General features: G+C 39.1%; 1 protein-coding gene across 25 annotated transcripts in view; it reads left to right on the plus strand.

Moving 5' to 3' along the window:
• The window catches only part of RIMS2 (regulating synaptic membrane exocytosis 2), a 782248-nt gene that overhangs the window by 580986 nt on the left and 176935 nt on the right, over window positions 1-24327 (plus strand). For 12 of the 25 annotated variants that reach the window (XM_065585993.1, XM_065585982.1, XM_065585999.1 and 9 more), the window contains 2 exons: window positions 2728-2907; window positions 4010-4119. In XM_065585993.1, coding sequence (XP_065442065.1) covers window positions 2728-2907; window positions 4010-4119 — 290 coding nt within the window. Of the gene's footprint in view, window positions 1-2727; window positions 2908-4009; window positions 4120-5073; window positions 5185-12789; window positions 12844-24327 lie in introns of those variants that run through there. The other 13 variants (XM_065585984.1, XM_065585985.1, XM_065585994.1 and 10 more) reach the window with 6 other exon arrangements.

Raw genomic sequence — 24327 nt, forward strand, 5'->3', positions numbered from 1 at the left:
ACTTGGTTAAGATGTAAACACCTACTGATCCATTCTTCCGTCAGTGCGTGGGAGAATTATATGCACAAATCTCCCACACGCTGATAAGAGAATAGACCACCTAAAGTGAATGTTCTTTGCCAGTAGAGATAGAAGGATGGTGAAGTAGGTAGTACTAAAGGAGAAGTGGGAGGCCATACTGACATTTCATTCGATTTAAAAATGAAAACCTTTGCACAAAGTCTATTGTTAATGCAAAGGAGTTTCAAAACACTTTAAGTAATGCTGTGGGTGTTGGATAGCTTTAACTTTGACTATCTATTTTTCCCCTTTAAAATGCTTTCAGTAGTTCATATGAATAAATTATATTCATATTGGATAGGATTTTCAAAAGCACCTTAGTTACTCAGGCACTCAGGTCCCACTGAAAGTCATTTGACAGTAGGACTTATGCCCCTAAGTTGCTTAGGGGTTTTAAAAAATTTCATCCATCCACTGTTATGGCCAGATTGTGACCAATACAGCCATATATTATAGGTGAGGTGGAGCCGTATTTCTGCAGCTGGTTCTTTGGTTGGCATTGTATCTCTTCTGCAGATTACAGCATGTGCATCCCTTCTGAAGAGGGTGCAAGGACCAGGCACTGCTTGACCCCAGACAGCAAACCCAACTCCTATAGTGGGCAGAGACTTCCTCTTTTACAGAGATGAGCACGGAAGCAGCACTAGTTCTACAAGGGTTTTCTCACTCCCTTAGTATAAGAACTCCTGTTGTGCTTGGCCCCTCTGTTGAAGGCAGAAGGAAGAGAGAGAGATGTTCCTTGTGCCAACTCCTTCTCTTTCCCACCTGCACAAGGACTAGGCACAGTCTGGCTTCAGTCATGCACTGTTTTTATAATTCAGGTCTAGGGGGTAATTGCTTTCTTCAGAATTTATTTCTGTAACCAGAGAAAGATTATTTTTTCACCACCATGTGGATGCTTGACTCCCTTACTCATCATTTGTAGCACTGAAACCCTTCTTTAAATGGTTATCTAAACTAAGCAACATCTATTACAAAGCTAAGGTTACACTTCTTTGTTTATCCACAATGTTAAAGAAGCGAGACAGTGGATGTTTTGGCTGATCAAGCTTCCCATTCAGAAACAGAATTGATAGAGCCAGAAGAAGACTTGAGGTAATCTTTGTGCTTTTGTGCCAGGCTAGTTTTACTGCTCCCCTGATTGTCAGTGCCTTCAGTTTATAATTACCATGATGTGTCTCATTGTGGTGTGTTTTGTTTGTTGGGAGCTTTAGAAGTAGGGTAATGGTGGCTGGCATTATTCTGGACCTGCCTGGGAGAATTTCATTTTGTTTTCTAGGAATCCAATTATACCTCATGGAAGGTGCGAACAGACATTCATTTTAATGACTCTTTTATCAAAGCACTCAGCAAAGTTAGCAGCCCTAGAGAAAACTTTGCTCTGCTTCAGTACAGTCTTTTATAAAAATAATGCTGTTAATAACGTAAGACTCTTCATAATGAGGCTGCCTACAATCTCTCTCTCTATTTAAAATACTAATTAAAACTTGACTTTTTCTTACATTTAATCACCATCCAGTCACTCTTCTTATTAACCAACTTCATTGTAAAATACAGGTCTTAGCTGTAGGAAGAGCCTTAAAAGGTACTATTAGGTTAAGAGTTTGTAAATCTGTCGAGATTCCATCAACTCCATTGGAGGTGTGTGAGGTACAAATGATAACAGATTCAGCCCAACTAATATGTACAACTTAGTTTTAAAATTTAAAATAGATGTGTATATTTAAGGAAGTTGCTAGCCAACTTTTTCCCCTTTGTATTTCTCTTCGCAAGCAAAAGGATCAGACTATAACCTGAGATAGAAAAGTATTACAGAAATCCAATAATAATTTCAAATTATTTTGTACTATATCTTAATTTAATCAGGTGTTTTGGAACCTCTTATTTTCTTTTGCGCATGTTTTCCTTTCACATCTCAATTTTTTCCTCTTTCTGGCATTACACTGGCACCATAGATCAAGAAAACAGGAAGATAACTTTTACCAGAGACAAATCTTATGTTACCTTGTGGAACATCTGAATGTGTACTGTGATAGTGGTACTAGAGGTCTCTATTAACCATAACATTGAGTACTCTAACTTTATGAAACCATCCTTAATGCATGGCGTATATATTAACAGATGTCCTTTGTTTCTGAAATTAAATCTTACAGCTGACATCAACATACTGTAATTAGATCAGCTATAGCTTGTAAATATTTACTGTGGGCCTTATCCTGTGAACACTTGTTCATATGAGTAGTGCTAATGAAATTAATGTAATTGGTAAGAACTACTTATATGAGCAAGAATGCAGAACCAGGCAACTTATTAACATCAACTAGGTTTAATATTCTCTAATAAAATCGATTTTTCCTTCAATGTTTGGTGTACTGGTGTAGTTGGTTAACAAAATAATAGTGTTTTACTGAGAAATTGCCTGGAAACAGGTTATAGCATGGAAAGTCATTATTGAGACACAGAAAACATTTTAGCCCATTTATCCAGAGTTTTGGATAAGAGACTGCATACATCTATAAATACTGTATGTTATCAAGAAGCGAACTCAGAAAAGTTACCAAAATGTATTTAACAATGATTTTTCTCCAAATCAATACCAAGCAGCATGTTTTATAACTAACAGAACAGTTAAAGGTCAACTGAGCTGCTTTTTGACTAACATTACAGGAATTGTGAAGCACCAGATAGACAGCCATATCAAAGATCCAGATCAACAGAACAGCGTCCTGTGCTAGAGCGGACCAACTCCCGCTCCCGATCCACAGAGCGTCCTGACTCAAACCTCATGAGGTCGATGCCTTCATTAATGACTGGAAGATCTGCCCCTCCTTCACCTGCCTTATCGAGGTGAAACAGACAAATCAAATCAATCAGACTAATTCCCTTTGCCCCACCAACTCACATTTTATTTTCCCAGTAGTTAATTGGTATCGCCTTCCATCTTTGGCTGATCACTAGTAGCTGTAGATACTAACCCTGTCAGTGCCAACACACTATTTATATTCTATTGTGGATATAATGGTGTGGCTGCCATTGTAATTTGTTTACTAATGTATTTAACTACATTTGTTTTGTGATTTCTCATTTATCAGGAATCCCGGGTGATTTCCCACATAAAGCACCTCATAACTATCATGTTCTTCTCTTACAGAATGAGAAATTGTTTGTGTTCATCAGACATCGCTTATGGAACAGCCATCATAACAACATCAAATGAAACTATTTTTTTTTAAAAAAAGTTTCTTTAAATGGATTGTACTAACGTTGTGTATTAACCACTGTTTTCTCTGAGTACATTTTGCTGTGCCATAGTCTGTTTTGTTCCTGTTTAAGTACATTATATTACTACTGATGAAGAATTTTGCCAATTTATGTAAACTCTCTTTAGTGCAACTACAGTAAAGAAAGTACGACTATATGTGGAGCCAATTTGGTCGAGTAGGAAGTTGAATGAAACAGCACCTCAGTTTAGGATTATAAAATATATTTCTTAGCTTTCTGATAGTGAAAGCTAATTATATCAAGAATCAATTCCTGATGTCATTTCTCACTGTTTTACTTCATTTTTACTTAGTCCAACCCAAAGCTTAACTGAATATAATGGAATAAGGATCTTAGCATGTGGCCCCTAGATGGTTTTGTATGTATGCGTGTATATAATAAAAGCACACATGCACATACATGAATACATACACACAGAAAATATGCAGTCATCTACACAAACATATTACATTCAATATTTAGCCTTATTTGGCTTTTTTCTTCAGCTAGAGTTTTCTCTGTTTAATTGTCAGCTAGTCCTTCTATGAAAAAAGACAGCAGTACCATTACAGTACCTCAAAGGTCCTAAGTTCACCAAAATTTTCTTAGTCATTGTATTACCTCTGTAGGTATCTAAGGATGAATGTGACTTTTAAAGGGCATGTTTTGTTTGATGTGTGTTCTGTAGGTCACATCCTCGAACTGGGTCAGTCCAAACAAGCCCATCAAGTACTCCAGTAGCAGGAAGAAGGGGCAGGCAGTTACCACAGCTCCCACCAAAGGGGACATTGGAAAGAAGTAAGTGATATTTTTTTGTGACTTCAGAATTGTTTGTGGATTGCTAAAATGAAGCAGGGATTGGTTATTATTTACTACCTTTCTTTTGGAATTAGAACCTAAAGGTCTTGAGTTTTTCCTGTGTAGAACCAGTATTTGCCAATAGTTTTGTGTTTTGTATCATCCGCCATTTCTTTCAAAGTCAGTCTAACATCTACTGCTACTTGAATTAAACTAATCTATATCATCAAAACAATTCAGTAAACAGAGACCAAAGTGGACTATGCATTGATTCAATTCTGTTCCCATTGAAGTCGATGGACATTTTGTACTGACTTCAACAGGAGCAGAAGGTCCTATATCAGTTGCTTTGCATTTTGTTGATAAAACTCTGCTGTAATGAATGTGTTTCATAAAATGTCTAATCCTGAAAGGTTCTGAGTGCCCACTGTCTTCCCTGGTTTTGAGAATGTAGCATCCTTTCTAGGATCAGGATCAGTGTGTGGTAGAATAGTAGTACAAAGCTCCTAACAACAGTCAAGGAAAAATCTCATAAGTACAAAGGATGATTAGCTCATGCATAAATATAGATATCACTCTTGACACAGAAGGAACAGGAAAAAGGTCATCATCTTTAACAACAAAAATAAATACCAGCAAGATGCTTGGCGATGCATATTTTATGGATACTGTCAATACTGTTCCTTTGAATGCGTCATGAAAGCATTGTTCAGTAGACAAAACATTTTCAGGAATCTTCAAAATCATAGGAATAAAACTACATTTTTGGCATCAAATATATTTTCAGCTTTTCTATTGATAGTATATAGACGTGCTTTGCAAAATCAGTCTAAATGCCCATGCACTCTTTTTTTTTCTCCTTATGAAGATGTATGTTATACCTTTTGTAAAAGTGCTGTTGTTTTTAACCCCTATTCTTTGGTTCCCCTTTTGTTTTATTTTTATTCTCCCTAGACAATGGAGACAAGGAGATAGAACCTTATGAAGGTCTGTACATAAAGGAGGGTTTGTTTTCTGCTTGCAAGGCTTTTTGGGAGGCTGTATAAGCAAAAATAAACCCAACTGCAATTGATGTTGTTGATTGCATAGACTTTTATTAGGTCAGTGGAAGAATTTGTGTGATAATTATTCACTCATGTATTTTTCCCCATTTGTAATTCATAAATTGTACAGTGGTCAGCCCTAAAAATGTAGAATTTTGCTTTAGATAACTACCTAAATATGGCCGCAGTTGAGCAAAGTAATTAAGCATGTGCTTAACTTTAAGCACAGAAGTAGTCATATTGCATTAAATGAGACCACTTCATGTGCTTAAAGTTAGACACATGCTAAAGTACCTTACAGAATCAGACTGTATGTGATTCCTTAGATAGTATAGGAAATATTTAGGCACTGATCCTGCACAAACTTACATGAGTTGTCCTACTGAAGTCAGTTAGACTACTCATGTGCATGAAGTTAAATACATGTATTACTGTTTGCAGTGTCAAGATCTTAGGCGTGTATTTAAATTTAAGGACTACAGTAGTCCTATTAATTTCAATTGGGCTTCTCAGTGTGCTTAATGTTAAGCCTGTACATACATCTTTATGGGATTGGGGCATTAGTGTTCACTCCAAGTACACATGTAACATTATTTTGTTGTCTAAAGCAATTGCTGAATTTTAAGTCACACCTATTGGACCGAGAAATAAAAATTCCCTGAATCAAGGTAGTCTTAAAACAAAAAGCAATAAGAATGTTGCTAAAAATTAATCTCCCCATAGAAGTGAAAAATATTTCATAGAATTAATGCCAGCTTTGATACTCAATTTTCTTCATGACAAACCAGAAGATATCAATTGCAGTCCTTTTTTATGTCACTGAGGGTCTATACGTATCTGTCTCAACTGATTTTTTATTTAGTGTTTATGGTGTTTGTTTCAATTTTGGAATCAGACTCTCCAGATCATTACCCTAATGTGTACTTTTCTGCAGTGTCTTTTGTGTTATGAAAATGCTTATATCACAGTTAAATGTAGTCTAGCTATGCCAGGAGATAATATACTAACATGACATCTGTGCCATTGTTCACTATATTTGTATGTTCTATCCTTTCCCCCAACCCTTTGTCTGTGTTATCTATTTAGATTGTAAGCTTTTGCGGCTGAGACTGGCTATTACTCTGAGTTTGTACAGGGCTTACTACAATGGGGCCCTGTACTCAGTCAGCTCCTAGGCACTACCATGATAAATACATTTTTAAAGATTATAATATTAGTTTATGAGAAATCTAGAGTTGTTGGCTGTACTGATATATGAGACACTACACTGATGGTTTCAAAGGATGAAATGGTATTTTGTTATTACTGAATATCAATATAAAAAGTAGATTTTTCTGAAGATTTGGGTTACAGAGAACTGTAAAGTACATAGCTATTGGAGTTAATATACAATCAAAGTATGATCATGCGTTCAGGCCATAATGGCTAGACCTATGGCATTTTAAATTTTGTATATATATATTTTTTTTCTATAATATGTGAAGAAAAAGTATAAATGTAATTAAAGGGAATATGTAGAATAAATATAAATATTTTACTTTTATATACCCTAGCTTATCTGCCATAACCTTCAGCTATGCAATCTTTGTCTCAATATTCTATATAGTTTTTTTCATGTGGTAATTCAGGAGCCAGGTAACTCCATTTTGTGACTCGTTTTATGCAGTTACTGGTAAGTAACCTCTGACTGCGATTCAATGAAATTATGATTACTATGCTGTCATTCTGTGTGGCTTATTCCAAATAAGATTGCATTTTACAAAAAAAAAAAGGATACAATTTTAAGTATGTGGATCATGTCCCAAAATATTGCTGCTGTTACAACAACAACAAAAGCATGCAAGATTCTGATGATGCTCAGACTGAAAACCAGTGGAACCCGGAACATTGACCACAATGGAACAGTTATTTAATTAATAAATAATTAACAAAACTGAGTAGAACATTGAGGCAAAAAGAACAGCATTAAAGGCAATAGCAAGTAAAACTGAAAGTTGTCAGGAATTCTGCAGATTATTATTTATCATTATAAGTAGCGCGATAGTACGCAGAGACCGCAGGCAGGCTCAGATGCTCATGCTAGGCATTGTACTAACACATGCTAAGAATTGGTCTGTAAAAGTGATGTAAATGTGGCTAGAAAGAGGCAAACTTTCCCATGGTTTAAAGAAAATGACTGTAAAATATAGGATTGAGTACTGTACGTGGAATATGCTGTATTATATAACTTCCTTGCATTTTAAAATCCAACATTTTAGCTTTGACCAGTTGAAGTTCAGATGTTAATGTAACAAAAGAGATAATTAAAAATGTATCAAAGGGTAACAAACAGGAGTTAGTCCATGTCATCTCTGTATTGTACTAGAAGGAAAAGGGTTTTAAAAAGAGCATGATCTGTACTCATTTCAGGGTCAGACACTTATTACACATGTCTGAAGAAAAATAGTAAAAGTCCTGTGATTCTAACTGGGAACAAATGAGCTATTCACAGCTCCCCAATCTAGGTCCCCTTTTGTTGTAGCTGAGAACTCAGCTTTTAGTGTGGAACAGCCTGAAAGCTTGCTTTAAACTATGGTGGACTGCGTGTGGCAGCCAGGGGCCGGTCCATTCTCAAGAGCATAGTAGAGAATCCACAGTTGGCTAGATCTGCCACATTTATGACCTCTTTGTATTGATAAACCAATACAAAAGTGTTGTACTGCAGTGAAGTGTCTGGCTCTAGAGGGTGGTTTGTTTGTTTGTGTGCTTTTTAAGTATATAATATTTCAAGGGTATTTTCAGAGTAGAAAACACTTATTTTTTATGTTGGATCCTTTCTTTCTAATTGTTAGGAATATTCTCAATATTTTGTTCTGGGCTTTAGCTACACAACTCCTTTTAGTATTAAGTGGAGCTACACAGCTAAAACTGTGTGTACTGAGCTGAACATACACCTCCTACAATTTTATAATGGGTTGGAGACATCAAAAGCTTATTAATAGTGAATGTTTACAACTATTGCTAATCTAACAGGAGGAAACTAAGAGGTTTTACTTTATACGTTGCTGAAATGCAAGTCTTGGTTCTACTTGGCTTTGGAACAAGGCTAAATTCAGTAACTGCCTGCAGTCTATATTTTAAATATAAACCCCATGAAATTACTCTTAAAACTATTTCAAATATCGGACTTCTTGAATTCCCATATTTTAGCCCTATCTACTACATTCAATTATAGCAATAAGACTTTCCACTTCAAAAGATTTTGAAACGCTTTGAAGTGATCGATTCTTCACTCATTATTCTCCAAAGAAGTTATAAATTATTGATAATCTTCTGTGTTTTAATTTGTAAATAATTGTTTATTAAGATCTATACTACATTGAAATTATAATAGAACCGGTAGCAACATCTATAGTTAAAGTTGCATAATACTTTCTGTTGTAAGATCCCATTTTCAATTGCTAATAACTTCACCAAACTTTAAGTGTTGGGACTGAAATTTTCCATGTATGCTCTCCGTCTCAGGCTGATTTGCAAAAACTACTGTCCAACTGTTTCTTTGAAGAGCTCTAATACCTCCATGCTATAGAGCAGGGACTTGAAATTTAGCAGAGGGATAGTGTGAGGCCCAATTCCTTTTTCTGTCCTTATGAAAACCCACTCAGATTTATCCAAATTCTAAGTCTGTGAGCATCATCCTTTACATATGTTCAGTATAGCCTTTAGAGCAGGGGTACTAAAATGTCTGAACGTTCCATGTGCATTAAACTTTTTCCAGCACAACATGAGCTCATTACATGCCCTGAGTATACGCCCATCCTCTACTGAACCTGCTATGGGAGATGCAACAGCTTTAGGCCAGGGATCAGCAACTTTGGCACGCGGCCCATCAGGAAAATCCACTGGCAGGCTGGGACAGTTTGTTTACCCGCAGTGTCCGTACGTTCGGCTGATCGCAGCTCCCAATGGCCGTGGTTCGCCATTCCAGGCCAATGGGGGCTGTGGGAAGTGGTGGCCAGCACATTCCTTGGTCTGTGCCGCTTCCCGCAGCCCCCTTTGGCCTGGAACAGCAAACTGCTGAAATCTGATGAGGTTCAACAAGGACAAGTGCAGAGTCTTGCACTTAGGACAGAAGAATCCCATATACCGCTACAGGCTGGGGTAAGCAGCAGTTCTGCAGAAAATTACCTGGGGATTACAGTGAACGAGAAGCTGGATATAAGTTAGCAGTGTGCCCTTGTTGCCAAGAAACCTAACAGCTGTATTAGTAGGAGCATTGCCAGCAGATCGAGGGAAGTGATTATTCCCCTATATTGGGCAGTGGTGAGGCCACACCTGGAGTATTGCATCCAGTTTTGATCCCCTCACTACAGAAAGGATGTGGACAAATTGGAGGGAGTCCAGAGGAGGGCAACAAAAAAAGTCATGGGACACATGACTTACAAGGAGAGCCTGAGGGAACTGGGATTGTTTAGTCTGCAGAAGAGAAGAGTGAGGGGGGATTTGATAGCAGCCTTCAACTAGAAATGGGGTTCCAAAGAGGATGGAGCTAGGCTGTTCTCAGTGGTAGCAGATGACAGAACAAGGAGCAATGGACTCAAGTTGCAGTGGGGGAGATCTAGGTTGGATATTAGGAAACACTATTTCATTAGGAGGGTGGTGAAGCACTGGAATCGGTTACCTAGGGAGGTGGTGGAATCTCCATCCTTAGAGGTTTTTAAGGCCAGGCTTGACAAAGCTCTGGCTGGGATGATGTAGTTGGTGTTGGTTCTGCTTTGAGCAGGGGGTTGGACTAGATCGCCTCCTGAGGTCTCTTCTAACCCTAATCTTCTATGATTCTATGATCCTCTAAAGTAGAGGTCTGCTTGGGCCTAAGTTTTAGGTCTGACCTGGACCCAACTTAGACCCAAGCCCACCCAACCTAAGAGAGTCAGGTTGTTTTCTGACCCAATCCTGAGCCTTCCTTCTGAACCTGAATCAGATCTACTGCTGCCATCTCCTGCCTATGGGATCAGCTCTCCTCCTCCTACCCATGAGGTGGGTGTAGGGTGACCAGATAGCAAGAGTGAAAAATCGGGACGGGGGTGGGGGGTAATTGGCACCTATATAAGAAAAAGCCCCAAATATCAGAACTGTCCCTATAAAATCGGGACATCTGGTCACCCTAGGTGGGTGAGACAGTGGCTGTGTGCCCTGCTTCTGATGTCTGCCACATCCTGCTGCACTGTGCCTGCTGTAGAGTGAGAGATGCTCTGACTCACCAGCACACTGTCTCCAGAGCACACACAGGATAGCAAGGTGGCGATGGCCTGCAGGGACGGAGCATGCAGCTGATATGGTGACAACCCCAAAGGCAGAAGGAGGGAAGCCAACCCAAGCCTGAGACAGTCCATTTGTTTTCCCACCTAACCCAACCCAACCACTTGTTCTTTTGGGTTCAGGGTGGGTTACAGGTTCTACTCCAGGCTGGAAATTAAACTCTGAATTCCTGATTCCCAGTATTTCTCTGCTATCAATTAGTTGTATAAACTACTGGCAAAGAGTGTGTTGCATTCCCCTGTAGTGTTGGTTACTACTTTAATTCAGTCTATAGAGGTCTGTGCTATGAATTTAAAGGTGCTGTGTACCCTACTGATGACCAATGATAATCAATATGGGTCCATATGATGGAATTTCTGGTTTTTCAGTTGCTCTTAAAAATAAGGGTGGGAAAAAGAGGGAAATTACCTATGAGGTTAAAAATAATTTTAAAAGAACATTATGGTTGCAAAGTCAAGTACTCAGAAGTTAGGAAAAAGACATGTTAAGGTTGTTCATGTAACTTTAATTTGTCTTCCTTGCATATATGAACTGTGATACAGCCTTTAATTACCTACCATTCTGCCACCCTTCTCTCCTTGGACAAGTCACTTAGGGCTTGTCTACATATGTAGTTATTTCTGATTAACCATTCTTAATTAACTCCATGTGTGGACATTCTCATTCCACATAGAGTTAATCTGGGATAATGTGCACATAACTGTGGCCCAGTTTACACCGCCTTATTTCCTTGCACTGGCTACCTTGATTATTGCCAGAAGCTCAGAGAGGAGAGTAGCTCAGTTATAATATGCTTCCAGTCTGCTCCTGTGGTAGTGCAACAATGCACTGCCCCTTGCTTGGAGCTTGTGACAGCCCACAGTTGAGTCCTGTATAGTATCCCTGGGTACAAATAACATTCTAGCTCAGTTTTGCAAACTTTTAGTGGAACCGATCTTGTATTTCCATTAACACAGCCATAGCAGACCTAATCCTGCTCCCATTTAAATCAGTTTTTTTGCTGACTACAATGTGCTATTAATAATCTGAAATATCATAACTTTATTGTAGAATTCTAGAGACAAATCTAAGCACCCCTCTATTTCCATTATACTGACACTACTTATTGTCTAAATATTAATATTAATGCCTTGGTATCGGTAATTTTAAGTTGTGAGTACAAACTAGAAAATCCCAATATCTAGGGATTCAGTATATCTATGTAGTAGTGGAATCATTAACAAAGAATTAGAAAAGGAACATCACAGTCAGTGAGGAAGCAAAATACAAATATTTCTTTTAAAATTTTGCGAGAAACTGTCAATAAGTAACAGAAAAAATGTAATGTTAAAAATAAGTTAAAACAAACCAAATAAATTAATTGCATTCAAAAATTTGGGTTTGTGAAAGGATAAGTGTCCAGCTGAACATGCTTTTTCTCTGTCTACTGTAGTTACTATGGTCACAGATATTTTGTATAGGAAGAGTTCTGGTTCTTTATTTATATGTATTCACTGGTACATTAAATAGATCAAATAAGATTTATATTTTATGTTGTTTATCTTATTATAATATACTATCTGATGTTGTCTTTACTGACTGTTTTGCACTTTTTCAGATGGCAGTAAAATCTACATATACTTATACTAGACTTTCATTTTAATTGTAGTTCCTAAAGAAAAGTCAATTGAGTTAATGTTTTTGTTGAATTCTAGGTTTTCTGAAATTCAGCTAACTTGCTGTTTAGTTACAAATTGAGCATCATCTTCCTTTTTTTTTTTCTTTGCAAATGGCTGAACTTGGGGGGGGGGCATTATTTTCACACTGCTCTTTGGGGGCATATGCAGGTAACTCTCAAATTCTTACTGATGATTTGCCCACATATTTAAATCAGCTGTTCACTGATTGGAGGATTGTTGCAAGAAAAAACAAAACAAAACTAGAGTGGATGCTTTTACTTTAGATCTTTAAAGCTTATGCTGTGTCTGCTTTTCTCTGCTTCAATAATTATTGTCTGCTTTTCTATGCATCACTAATTAATTCAGAAACTACCAGGTCAGGAATATTAAGGGCCACATCCTACCTTCTTTCCTTGCACAAAAATTTCATTGAACTAAATGAAAGTCATGCATAAAAAAGCAAAACAGGATTTGGTGCTACTAGAATTAGGTGTGTCCACATACACAGGATTTATTTCACCCTTGATTCACTCAAAAAAAAAAAAATTTGTGCCAAATAGTGAGGAATTGTATATTATTTATTTGACATTTATTGTTTATTTGATCAGCTTGTAACAACGTATACATGTTTTTGTCTCACTTTTTTTTCTGTTTTGCTTATATGAATGCAGAAGGAGATGAAGAAAACAAGCATATTGGAGAGCAGGGGTCAGAGGTTGAGGCAGGTCTGTCTGACCACATCTGCATATCCCCTTTAGATATGTTTCCCTATGAGCACATATGCAAACTTCTCTAGCTAGCTTGGAAATATATTAAGATGCAAAAGCCAGACAGTAATAATTTCATTTTATTTAAGACCAAAGCAAACAAAAACAGTGCATCATGGATTATATTAAATGCTTACAGGAACACTATCAAGCATTTCCCAACCAAATGTTCAACCTACAAAATTGTTATAATCCTGTCATCTGGATTCTAGAGATCCATTTTCATAAAAATCCTCTGTTCCGTCACCAAGAACAAATCTCACCATTTATTAAATGCATAGTCTTGCAATATTTTTCTTGTGTTGCTGCAGAGATAGCCATCCAATCATCAGAATAAGCCCAGGTTAATTAACAAGAACCGTGCTAACATTAGTCATGGTGCTTTTGACAAGCAAGGAAGTAAAGACGTTGTCATATTGCTCTGTTGTCCATAAAAAATACAGATCAGTAGAGAAGTGATTGCGAAGTACAAAATTAGCAGAGAAGATTATGTTATTTTAAAGCTCCTAAGTATGTATTTCAAGCAATGGCCCTGATCCTGCTTGCAAGAAATTTCAGTTGATACAAATGGGAGGTCAAGTATGAGGCGGGCTAGGGGAAATCAGGCCCGCTTGGAGGCTAAAAAAAACAAAATTTGAAACTTTTATAATTGATGCTGTCCCTTATAAATCAAATAGATATGCAAATGGTAAAGAATTTTTTTTTAAATTGTCCCAAATACTTGTGTGCTCAAAATGTTTAGGATAGCTTATTCTAATAACAGAAAACATGCTTCCTACAGTTATAATAACACACAGAGCTCAAAAGGATTTATTCAGCCGTCTACACTTTTGCAGCCTGGCTCTCAAAATTCTTCCTTAAAGGAAGAATGTTAAAAAGATGTAAATGTATAATTACACACATTACAATTTAAGTAGGTCAAAGACAGTTTATCTGTTACAATTTTTACGTTAAAGCTCATCTCACAAATAATTTGTTCTGTGGATGTAGTCTTTGACCTATAGCATTTCTTTATTTTCAGAGTGGAATTATTAGAGCAATGTAGTTGTGCCTTTGTGATCATAAACACCTGCTATTTTTATTAAATTGCACATTTTACATTATTGTTTTTTGTTGTTGTGTCTCTGTATATGTATTGTGCAGTCATGTGATAGTTCAAACATAGTGCATGGATTTGTGTTTTCATAGTTTGCACTTTCCCCTTGTGTGCTATGCTTAAGTAGTTCATGTTATCATTAGTCTTAATTATTAATCATCATTGTCTGTTTTTAATGTCATAAAGATTATGAGGAAAAACATCAAAATCCACCAATTAATGGGAGAAAAGGCAAGTTTATAACATAGTGGATTTTTGGGTATCTGGAGATTTATCAGTTATATTTTGTATTGCATGTGTCTGTGTTTCTTAGTTATATTAATTTAAAATAAGTAACTCCATTCATGTTTAGCTTTTATGTTCTGTCTTACTTTCTTGAACCTCTTTTAAAATTATTTTTATCTGTGTGATTTTTAATCTTTCTTGGAACTAGTAGTTCCAACATTTTTGACCCTTATTCATGATATGATACTGAAGTTAGAATTTACACCTTCTTAATATGTAGTTAACTATTTACTGCAGGGGATCAAGTTTTTCCATCTTGATGCTTTCCATTAGTCCAGATGCAGAAGCTCCCAATCTGCTGAGTCCAAAGGGACTGAGTAAACTTTATAATAATTTACAGAGTAGACTGCATTGTCATCCAGTTTTTACCAGTCATTTACCTAATCAGGCTATATATTTTGCAAGTTTGGCACATTTTTACTAATCACATTACAGTGGAATCCCCTTAATTGGTACATCCTGGTGGAAATAGGCTCATGCCATTAGACAATCTTCCCAATTATCTGGGCCTTATAGGAATACATTTTTATTGTAAATATTCACTTCTGTTTCGTGAAAATAAGCATAGTATAAAGCACTCAGACCCTCAAACATATAGGCTGACTTATCAGTTATAACTGCAACAGGAAAGCAGCATGAAGCACCCACAGGGTTTAACAACAAGATTTTTATACTAGAAAATACCAATTCATGTTTGTAAATGACTGTGATAGCTTTGAAGACATCCTGTGTGCCATTTATCCAGCTTTTAGAGATGCTGAAAAATGCATTACACTGACCCTATTCCGTCAATTAAGAAGGCTTTCTTTTATCAGCGGGCTGATTACAGACTAGATAGTGCCCTATCTTTATGCAGTGGCACAGAAACAAGAGTAAATATTCCCCTTACCCTCCCTCTCTCCCTACAGCCTAAGAAAGCGCTAGCCACAATGTCAAGCCCACCACTTTGGGGAGCCCACAGGCTCCTCCCAAGAACAAGTTGGCAGGGAGGACTAAAGTAGGCATTAGGGAAAGCCATGGCTCTGCCTTCCCCTAGGCTGGCTCATGGTGTGCCTGTTGTGTGGTCTTTTTAGAGGTGTGTAATCAATTATTTCTCTCTCCCCACACCCAGTGCAGCCAGGTTGTCATATTACACACAATGGGGCAGTGTACCTTGCACTAATCTGTTACTGTACTCCATGCTAAAGCATAATCTAGCCCTGACTGAACTCTGCTGTGTAAACATTATTGATCAGATTCTGTGCTTCAGTGGTAATTACCAGATAGTTCATGGATTATATTGCATTGTAGGGCCAAATCCTGGTCCTATTGAAGTCCTGGGGGTTTTGCCATTGGCTTCAGTAGGACTAGAAATTGGTTCTCATTGATTAAGTTTATAATATATACAGTTTGCTTTCAAGCACAATTTGTCTTCATTAATTTGAACTACAAACCTGTCCTTTGCATACTTATATAGATCAAAAGACTTACTCTATACAATGAACTGTATATTACTAAACTGTATTCAGAATAGTTCACTTTCATGTATTTAGTCATCTGTCTAATGGGACCAGTTTACATTTTGTTTCTTTCAAAAGCTTCTGTTGCACCTCAGAGCTCCTTGCCTCCAAAGCAGCAGAGTTTGTGTCTGATTCTTGGGCCCAAATAGCCTATTTCCAAAAACATTAAGTCCCCCTTGACTCTGCTCCACTCCATTGTTCTCTTTTAATTTCCGTTATGTGACACTGTTGGATAATGGTTTGGGCTTCTGAGAGAAAGCTGCTGGTATTGTTCTCCTTCTTTTGTATGTGTTAATTAGGGCTCATAATAGATGACATACTTAGAGCTGAAAACCTTTCTGTTTTCTCTTCCCTTGTTCTTTATAAAGTTTTACTTAATTTGGATTTGAATATTTGTGTCAACTTCTACTATAATACTTGAGCCTTGGGATGGAGTAATATGGTATCAATTGGGAAGTATGGTGAGATCTGATATAAATTAAGAGGAATTCACAGAGTAGATTTTGCAAAAGATTCTGTATTGCATCAGGAAGAGTATCGTGAAGTAAACCTCAAAAAAATCACATGATATCTCATATAGCCATTAAAATTTTAAAGGTATGAGAGTGCAGATACCCATTAGGAAGAGGCTCAACGTAGAGGTCTGAAATGTTGCTCGCTGCCTCTATGAAATATCTTATACTAGTGGAAATCTTTTTATGCTTGTATATGTTTCTTTGGAGCAAGAACAAATTTCAGCTCACAGAGTTCCCTACTAATCAATTTATAAGGAAAAAGGGTTTGCTCTATCCCAGAGTGGTCATAGAATTTGTCCACTCAAACCAGCAAATGTCCCAATGTCCATGTGGATGTTAGAATATGTGTAGATACCAGAGCAGGGATTCACAAGGGGGACTTAGGTGCTGACTGCCACTTTAGGTCCTCAGTCCAACATTTAGGTGTCACTGGCATTCACAAAACTACCACTCAACTGCTTCCTAACCCTATAGTTGACTGAAGTCCCATGGCACCTGAACTTCTATTTTTAAAGTCCCCCAGGAACCTACATTTCAGTATCTGGGCATGCACACAACTATCTCAGTCCTGATAGTACCCCAACAGCTTGGTGCCACAGTGGGGTTCATAAACTAGGCATTCCCCCACCTATCTTGTCTTTGGGACCCAAACTGGTAGGTGTACTCAGAGCATGCCTAAACCACCACAGAAGACACTAAAGAAAGGCGGGTGCTTGCCTGATTATCTTTAGCATAGTGGTTAAAGCAGCCACGCAGGATGTGGGAGACCTGGATTCAAATCCTCCTTTGTCTGATATAGGGCAGGGAATTGAGTCTTTCACCTTTCAGGAGAGTGCTTAGCCACTGGGCTAAGGGTTATGCCTCTCTCAGTGTTTTCTGTTAAAGCTGTTCCACTGTCTATAAATAATTAAATGTTCAATGGAGCAAGAGAACTGGAACTAAAGTCTTCCCCTTTCCCAGGTGAGTTACTGAATTGCTGGGCTATAGAGTCATTCTCTCTCTCTCTCGCTCTCTTACCCAATGGATATTTAATTTGGCAGAGGAGAAAATAAATCCCAAGTCCCTCACAACCCACATTAGGAAATCTGAGCACTAAGCATTGTGGCTCCCAAGTCCACCTTTTGAATCCCACCCTGACTGCCTCTGTAAAGCTACACAGGCCACACCATAGTGTGCCATTGGCTGCCTCTTCCTCTGGTTGAATACTAGTAGTCAAAGAGGGGACCCAGCAGGAGTTAATGATGTGTGGGGTCTGGAATGGAGCATGTTGTAGAGTGCAGCTGCTTCCCAGTTCCATCGCCTTTGCTGGCTCTGCTCCCAATTACCCACAGAGCCCCAACCCCACAGAATTTTGCAGAGTTTCAGGATTAGAGAGTAAGAATGCTACAAAGGCAGCATTTTTATGCCTCCTGTTCTACTTTTTGTTTTCTCTCCACTGGCATAATCATAATCTGGCCCTGTGTGTTATGCTTTTTATAATGCATGCCTCTTTGTACATGCCCTGTCCTTATCAGTTTATAAGTGATATGTTTATATAAAGTTTTTACTGTATTCCTACCTGGTACATTTGTCATGTTGTAACTGTGCTTCATTTATTTTTCAAAATATAAGATGAATGTAATACTGATCTATTTGTAAGGATTAACGCTTTTTCTGGAAATAAAATTAAGCCCAATGTGACCTTGCCTGCCCACTAACCAACCCAAATGTAACCTCCAGTTGACTGACTTATCTGAAGTATATCAGATATTTGAGTCAGTGTTACATGAGAGTGGCCATACTGGGTCATGGTCACAGTGGCTCATCTAGCCCTGTATCCTGTCTTCTGACAGTGTCCAGTGCCAAGTGCTTTAGGGGGAATGAATACATCCCTTGTCATCCACTTCCAGTTTCTGGCAAACAGAGGCTAGGGACACTCAAAGCATGGTTTTCCATCCCTGCCTATCTTGGCTAATAACCACGGATGGACCTGTACTCCATGAACTTATCTAGTTCTTTTTTGAACCCTGTTATAGTATTGGTTTTCACGTCACCTGGCAAAGAGTTACACAGGTTGACTGTGCGTTGTGTTAAGAATTCCTTCCTTTTGTTTGTTTTAAACCTGCATCCTATTAATTTCATTGGGTGACTCCTACTTGTGTTATGCGAAGGAGTAAATAACATTTCCTTATTCACTTTCTCCACCTCAGTCATGATTTTATAGACCTCTATCATCGGGGCAACTCTAGGGACCAGCAAAGCAAGCAGGTCCTTGGGGCAGCCCATTTGCAGGGGCGGCAGCTGGCAGGGAGCCAGCATGGGAGCTGAGAACCAACAGGGGGCCCTGGGAGCTGTAGCTCCTTGGTTAGCTCCCTGCTTACAGAGCCAGCCCTGGAGCAGGGAAATAACTACATTTCCCAGCATTCCCTTGACTGCTATCAACAGGAAAGGGAGAGGGAGGGAGTATGGTAGCTGAAACCTCATGCTGCAGCTTGCTGTGAATGGAGAGCTCATTGCTAGAGCGGGGTGGCAGTGTGAACGGGGAACAAGTATGCCCAAGGAGTAGAAGGCTTTGCCCCAGAGATCCCCTTCAGAAGACATCCCCAGCCTGGATTAGGGATACTGGTGTGACCTCATCTTGCAGCCCCCAAAGAAAGAATTGAGTGGACTAAATGGACAGTGCCCCTCTCTATCTGAAGCCTAGCAAGGGAGGTACGTGGATCCCACTAGAATTTAAAATGAAAAGTAAGGGAGGGGAGGCTCACTAGACCTGGGCAGCTTTAGATACAGTACCAGGCACGTAGGAGGATTTCCACTTCTGAGCCATGGAAGCAGAAATTGACTTTTCCTTTCCGGATTTAGCTAATATTCAGAAAGGGAATCTAGCATCTGCCTTCCAGATTTGAACACCTCAAAATTCAGGAGTGCGCAAACTCAATTTGGGCAGCTGTTACTCCATTCCTCCCAAATCAAATATACTGATCCACTGTAACTTGCTGTAGAAAAAGTAGGATAAAATTGAGCAAGAAATGCTTCCCAGTGGTTATTAAGACTGGAATTGCTATTTTCAACAGCCATTGCCTTTTTTTTTTTTTTTTAGTTTTATTTGTTTAAAAGGAAGACAGTGATAGTGCATTGGCAAATTCCCCATAGAAACAAAGAGTGGAATAAAAGAATAATAAAGGCACCTCAACTTTTCCTCATTTATGGAGGACAGTCTTATAATATGCATCCAGATATCCTCCAATCACACAAGCTGAAAATTGTTCCACTTTACTGCCGTTCTGTAACCATATGGGAACCAATCCTGTCTGTGTTCTGTGCACATCCAAAATTCCTGCTGAATGACCCGCCCTGGGAGCAAGTTACCAGTGACCCAGGGCTGGGGTGGGAGGAGGGTGCAGGTGGGGGGGGGGGGAGAGCCCAGGGCTGGGGTGGCAGGGGGATGCGGGGGGGAGCCCAGGGCTGGGATGGGGGCAGCCAAAATTTTTTTTGCTTGGGGCGGCAGAAAACATAGAGCCGGCCCTGTCTATCATATCTCCCTAAAGAGTTCCAGTCTTTTTAATCTCTCTTCATATGGAAGCTGTTCCAGCCCCCTAATCATTTTTGTTGCCTTCTCTGTACCTTTTCCATTTCCAATATGTCTTTTTTGAGGTGGGCCATCCACATCAGCATGCAGTATTCAAGATGCGGGTGTACCATGGATTTATATAGAGGCAATATAATATTTTCTGTCTTATTATCTATCACTTTCCTACTGGTTCCTAACATTCTGTTAACTTTTTAGAGTAGATGTTTTCAGAAAACTATCCACAATGACTCCAAGATCTCTTTCTTGAGTTGTAACAGCTAATTTAGACCCTATCATTTTGTATGTATAGTTTGGATTATGTTTTCCAATGTGCATTACTTTGCATTTATCACCACTGAATTTCATCTGCCATTTTGTTGCTCAGTCACCCAGTTTTGTGAGATCCCTATGTGACTCTTCATAGTCTGCTTTGGATTTAACTATCTTGAGTAATTTTGTATCATCTGCAAATTTTGCCACCTCACTGTTTAGCCCTTTTCCAGATCATTTATGAATATATTGAACAGTACTGCTTCCAGTAAGGATCCCCGGGGGACACCACTATTTCTCTCCATTCTGAAAACTGACCATTTATTCCTACCTTGTGTTTCCTATCTTTTAACCAGTTACTGATCCATAAGAGGACCTTCCCTCTTATCCCATGACTGCTTACTTTGCTTAAGAGCCTTTGGTGAGAACCTTGTCAAAGGCTTTCTGAAAGTCTAAGTGCACTATATCCTCTGGATCCCCCCCCCATCCACGTGTTTGTTGACACACTCGAAGAATTCTAATCATAGAATATCAGGGTTGGAAGGGACCTCAAGAGGTCATCTAGTCCAACCCCCTGCTCAAAGCAGGACCAATTCCCAACTAAATCATCCCAGCCAGGGCTTTGTCAAGCCGGGCCTTAAAAACTTCCAAGGAAGGAGACTCCACCACCTCCCTAGGTAACACATTCCAGTGTTTCACCACCCTCCTAGTGAAATAGTTTTTCCTAATATCCAACCTGGACCTCCCCCACTGCAACTTGAGACCATTGCTCCTTGTTTTGTTATCTGCCACCACTGAGAACAGCCGAGCTCCATCCTCTTTGGAACCCCCCCTTCAGGTAGTTGAAGGCTGCTATCAAATCCCCCCTCATTCTTCTCTTCTGGAGACTAAACAATCCCAGTTCCCTCAGCCTCTCCTCATAAGTCATGTGCTCCAGACCCCTAATCATTTTTGTTGCCCTCCGTTGGACTCTTTCCAATTTTTCCACATCCTTCTTGTAGTGTGGGGCCCAAAACTGGACACAGTATTCCAGATGAGGCCTCACCAATGTCGAATAAAGGGGAACGATCACGTTCCTCGATCTGCTGGCAATGCCCCTACTTATACAGCCCAAAATGCCGTTAGCCTTCTTGGCAACAAGAGCACACTGTTGACTCATATCCAACTTCTCGTCCACTGTGACCCCTAGGTCCTTTTCTGCAGAACTGCTACCTAGCCATTCGGTCCCTAGTCTGTAGCAGTGCATGGGATTCTTCCATCCTAAGTGCAGGACTCTGCACTTGTCCTTGTTGAACCTCATCAGGTTTTTTTTGGCCCAATCCTCGAATTTGTCTAGGTCCCTCTGTATCCGATCCCTACCCTCTAGTGTATCTACCACGCCTCCTAGTTTAGTGTCATCTGCAAACTTGCTGAGAGTGCAGTCCACACCATCCTTCAGATCATTAATAAAGATATTAAACAAAACCGGCCCCAGGACTGACCCTTGGGGCACTCCGCTTGAAACCGGCTGCCAACTAGACATGGAGCCATTGATCACTACCCGTTGAGCCCGACGATCTAGCCAGCTTTCTATCCACCTTATAGTCCATTCATCCAGCCCATACTTCTTTAACTTGGCGGCAAGAATACTGTGGGAGACCGTATCAAAAGCTTTGCTAAAGTCAAGGAATAACACATCCACTGCTTTCCCCTCATCCACAGAGCCAGTTATCTCATCATAGAAGGCAATTAGGTTAGTCAGGCATGACTTCCCCTTCGTGAATCCATGCTGACTGTTCCTGATCACTTTCCTCTCCTCTAAGTGTTTCATAATTGATTCCTTGAGGACCTGCTCCATGATTTTTCCAGGGACTGAGGTGAGGTTGACTGGCCTGTAGTTCCCCGGATCCTCCTTCTTCCCTTTTTAAAAGATGGGCACTACATTAGCCTTTTTCCAGTCATCCGGGACCTCCCCCGATCGCCATGAGTTTTCAAAAATAATGGCTAATGGCTCTGCAATCTCACTCGCCAACTCCTTTAGCACCCTCGGATGCAGCGCATCCGGCCCCATGGACTTGTGCACGTCCAGTTTTTCTAAATAGTCCCGAACCACTTCTTTCTCCACAGAGGGCTGGTCACCTTCTCCCCATACTGTACTGCCCAGTGCAGTAATCTGGAAGCTGACCTTGTTCGTGAAGACAGAGGCAAAAAAATAGATTGGTGAGACATGATTTCCCTTTACAAAAGCCATGTTTACTCTTCCCCAACAAATGATGTTCATCTATGTGTCTGATAATTCTGTTCTTTACTATAGTTTCAACCAATTTGCCTGGTACTGATGTTAGGTTTACAGGCCTGTAATTGCTGGGATTGCCTCTGGAGACTTTTTTAAAAATTGGCATTACATTAGCTATCTTCCCGTCATCTGGTACAGAGGCTGATTTAAGTGATAGGTTACATGCTACAGTTAGTAGCTCTGCAATGTCATATTTCAGTTCCTTCAGAACTCTTGGGTGAATACCATCTGGTCCTGGTGACTTATTACTGTTTAATTTATCCACTTATTCCAAAACCTCCTCTAATGACACCTCAATAGGGGACATTTCCTCTGATTTGTCACTTAAAAAGAATGGCTCAGGTGTGGGAATCTCCCTCCAATCCAGGTTTTTCCAGGTTGTGTCACAGTTGGTAGTGGCGCCTTTAAAAGTGGCACATTCAGAAGTGATAGCACCTTATCGCTAATCAAACATAATTAGCTTGGATTTGTCTCTCCCAAAAGTATGATTTAGAAAGCAATGGCTTAGGGGTTTTTTTGCTGGAGACCAGGGATTGGATGAAATCTGAATAATAAAACTATCCTTTGTGTCAGTTAGTAGATACGTAGGTACCATGATATTGAGAAGTACACAAGGCTTTCTGCGTAACAAATCTATACATTTATCATCTTTGTATAAGCAATTTGAGTTTTTTCTATTAATTGGTATCTGTTCTTCAAATCAGTTGCTAGTTTTCGTGAGCATTCATGCTGCATTGTCATGTAATGATTAATTTTAATTGTCCTTCTGCTTAAGAAATTCTTAAGTGATTTGCTAAACTTGACTGCTTTATTAAGAACACACCTTTTTCAGTATAGCAGGAACAGCTTACTGTCTGAAAGTATTTTTTGGCTAGGAAAGTATGCACTATAGATGGCAAGATTTTTCTTGCTTAATGTAGCTTTAAATGAGATCTTGTAATCATTACCATATATTATATGATAGCTATATAAAGTCTTAATAACCTTGTAAATATAATAACATGTATAAACTATTGTATTTTAAATAGTTTTAACAAAATCTATAGTTTTCTGGTTGTAGATGAACCTTTGCAAAAACTTCATGAAGAAACGGATTAATCATAAACACTAAAGATGCAAAATTGTGTTGTGTAGCAGAAATAGTCCCTCAAATGTGCCAAGAAATATAGATAGATGAATAACAATGTTATATTTTCAGAATTTGTAAGAGAAGGTCTTTTATACAGATTCCACTTATGTATTAGATTGTTTAACAACTATCCGCACCAAGTAGAAACTTAACCTCTGCATTCTGCAGTGTGAGTCTTTATTGCATATTCTGATTTCAGTCCATGCATGGAACTTTCACGGACATTTGTGAGAATGCTGAATGCAAAATGAATATAGCAACAGAGATCTGAAGTAGTGCAGAGCAGAAGGGAGAATTTTGTTCCACATTTGTGTTGTCCATAATCCTCTAAATTTCTTTATTACAATGTTTGCAAAATTCCTTGACTACTAACTGTCAGATGTTTTATTAAAGTCCACTCTGATGGAGACTGGTGGCCCAGTCCTTCTGTCGAGATTCAGGCAATCCTCTCTGTGAATTCAGTAGGAGTTAGGGCTGCAGTGTTGGACTCTGAAGATGTTTGGTTTTTTCCCTCCCTCTTCCTCCATTCCCCTCCCCTCCAACCTCCCCCCCCACACACACACAAAAACAAAAGCCATTAAACAGTAATTTTGATTTGGGGCCCAATCCTGCAGCACTCACCTACCAAAGTGACTCATGTTACCTTAACGGGACTACTCATTTAAGTAAGGCCTACAGGATCAGGCCATTATGCCTGCTGCATCATACTTGCTTCTAATGTGTTATGTGCATGTAACCAGAAGAGGGAGCAAAACTTCTATCTTTTAAAAACAGAGTCAGAATATTTAAAAACCTAAAAAACCTACCCAGCTGTAAGGAAAAA

This window comes from Chrysemys picta, chromosome 2, assembly GCF_011386835.1.
Source record: "Chrysemys picta bellii isolate R12L10 chromosome 2, ASM1138683v2, whole genome shotgun sequence".
NCBI lineage: Eukaryota > Metazoa > Chordata > Testudines > Emydidae > Chrysemys > Chrysemys picta.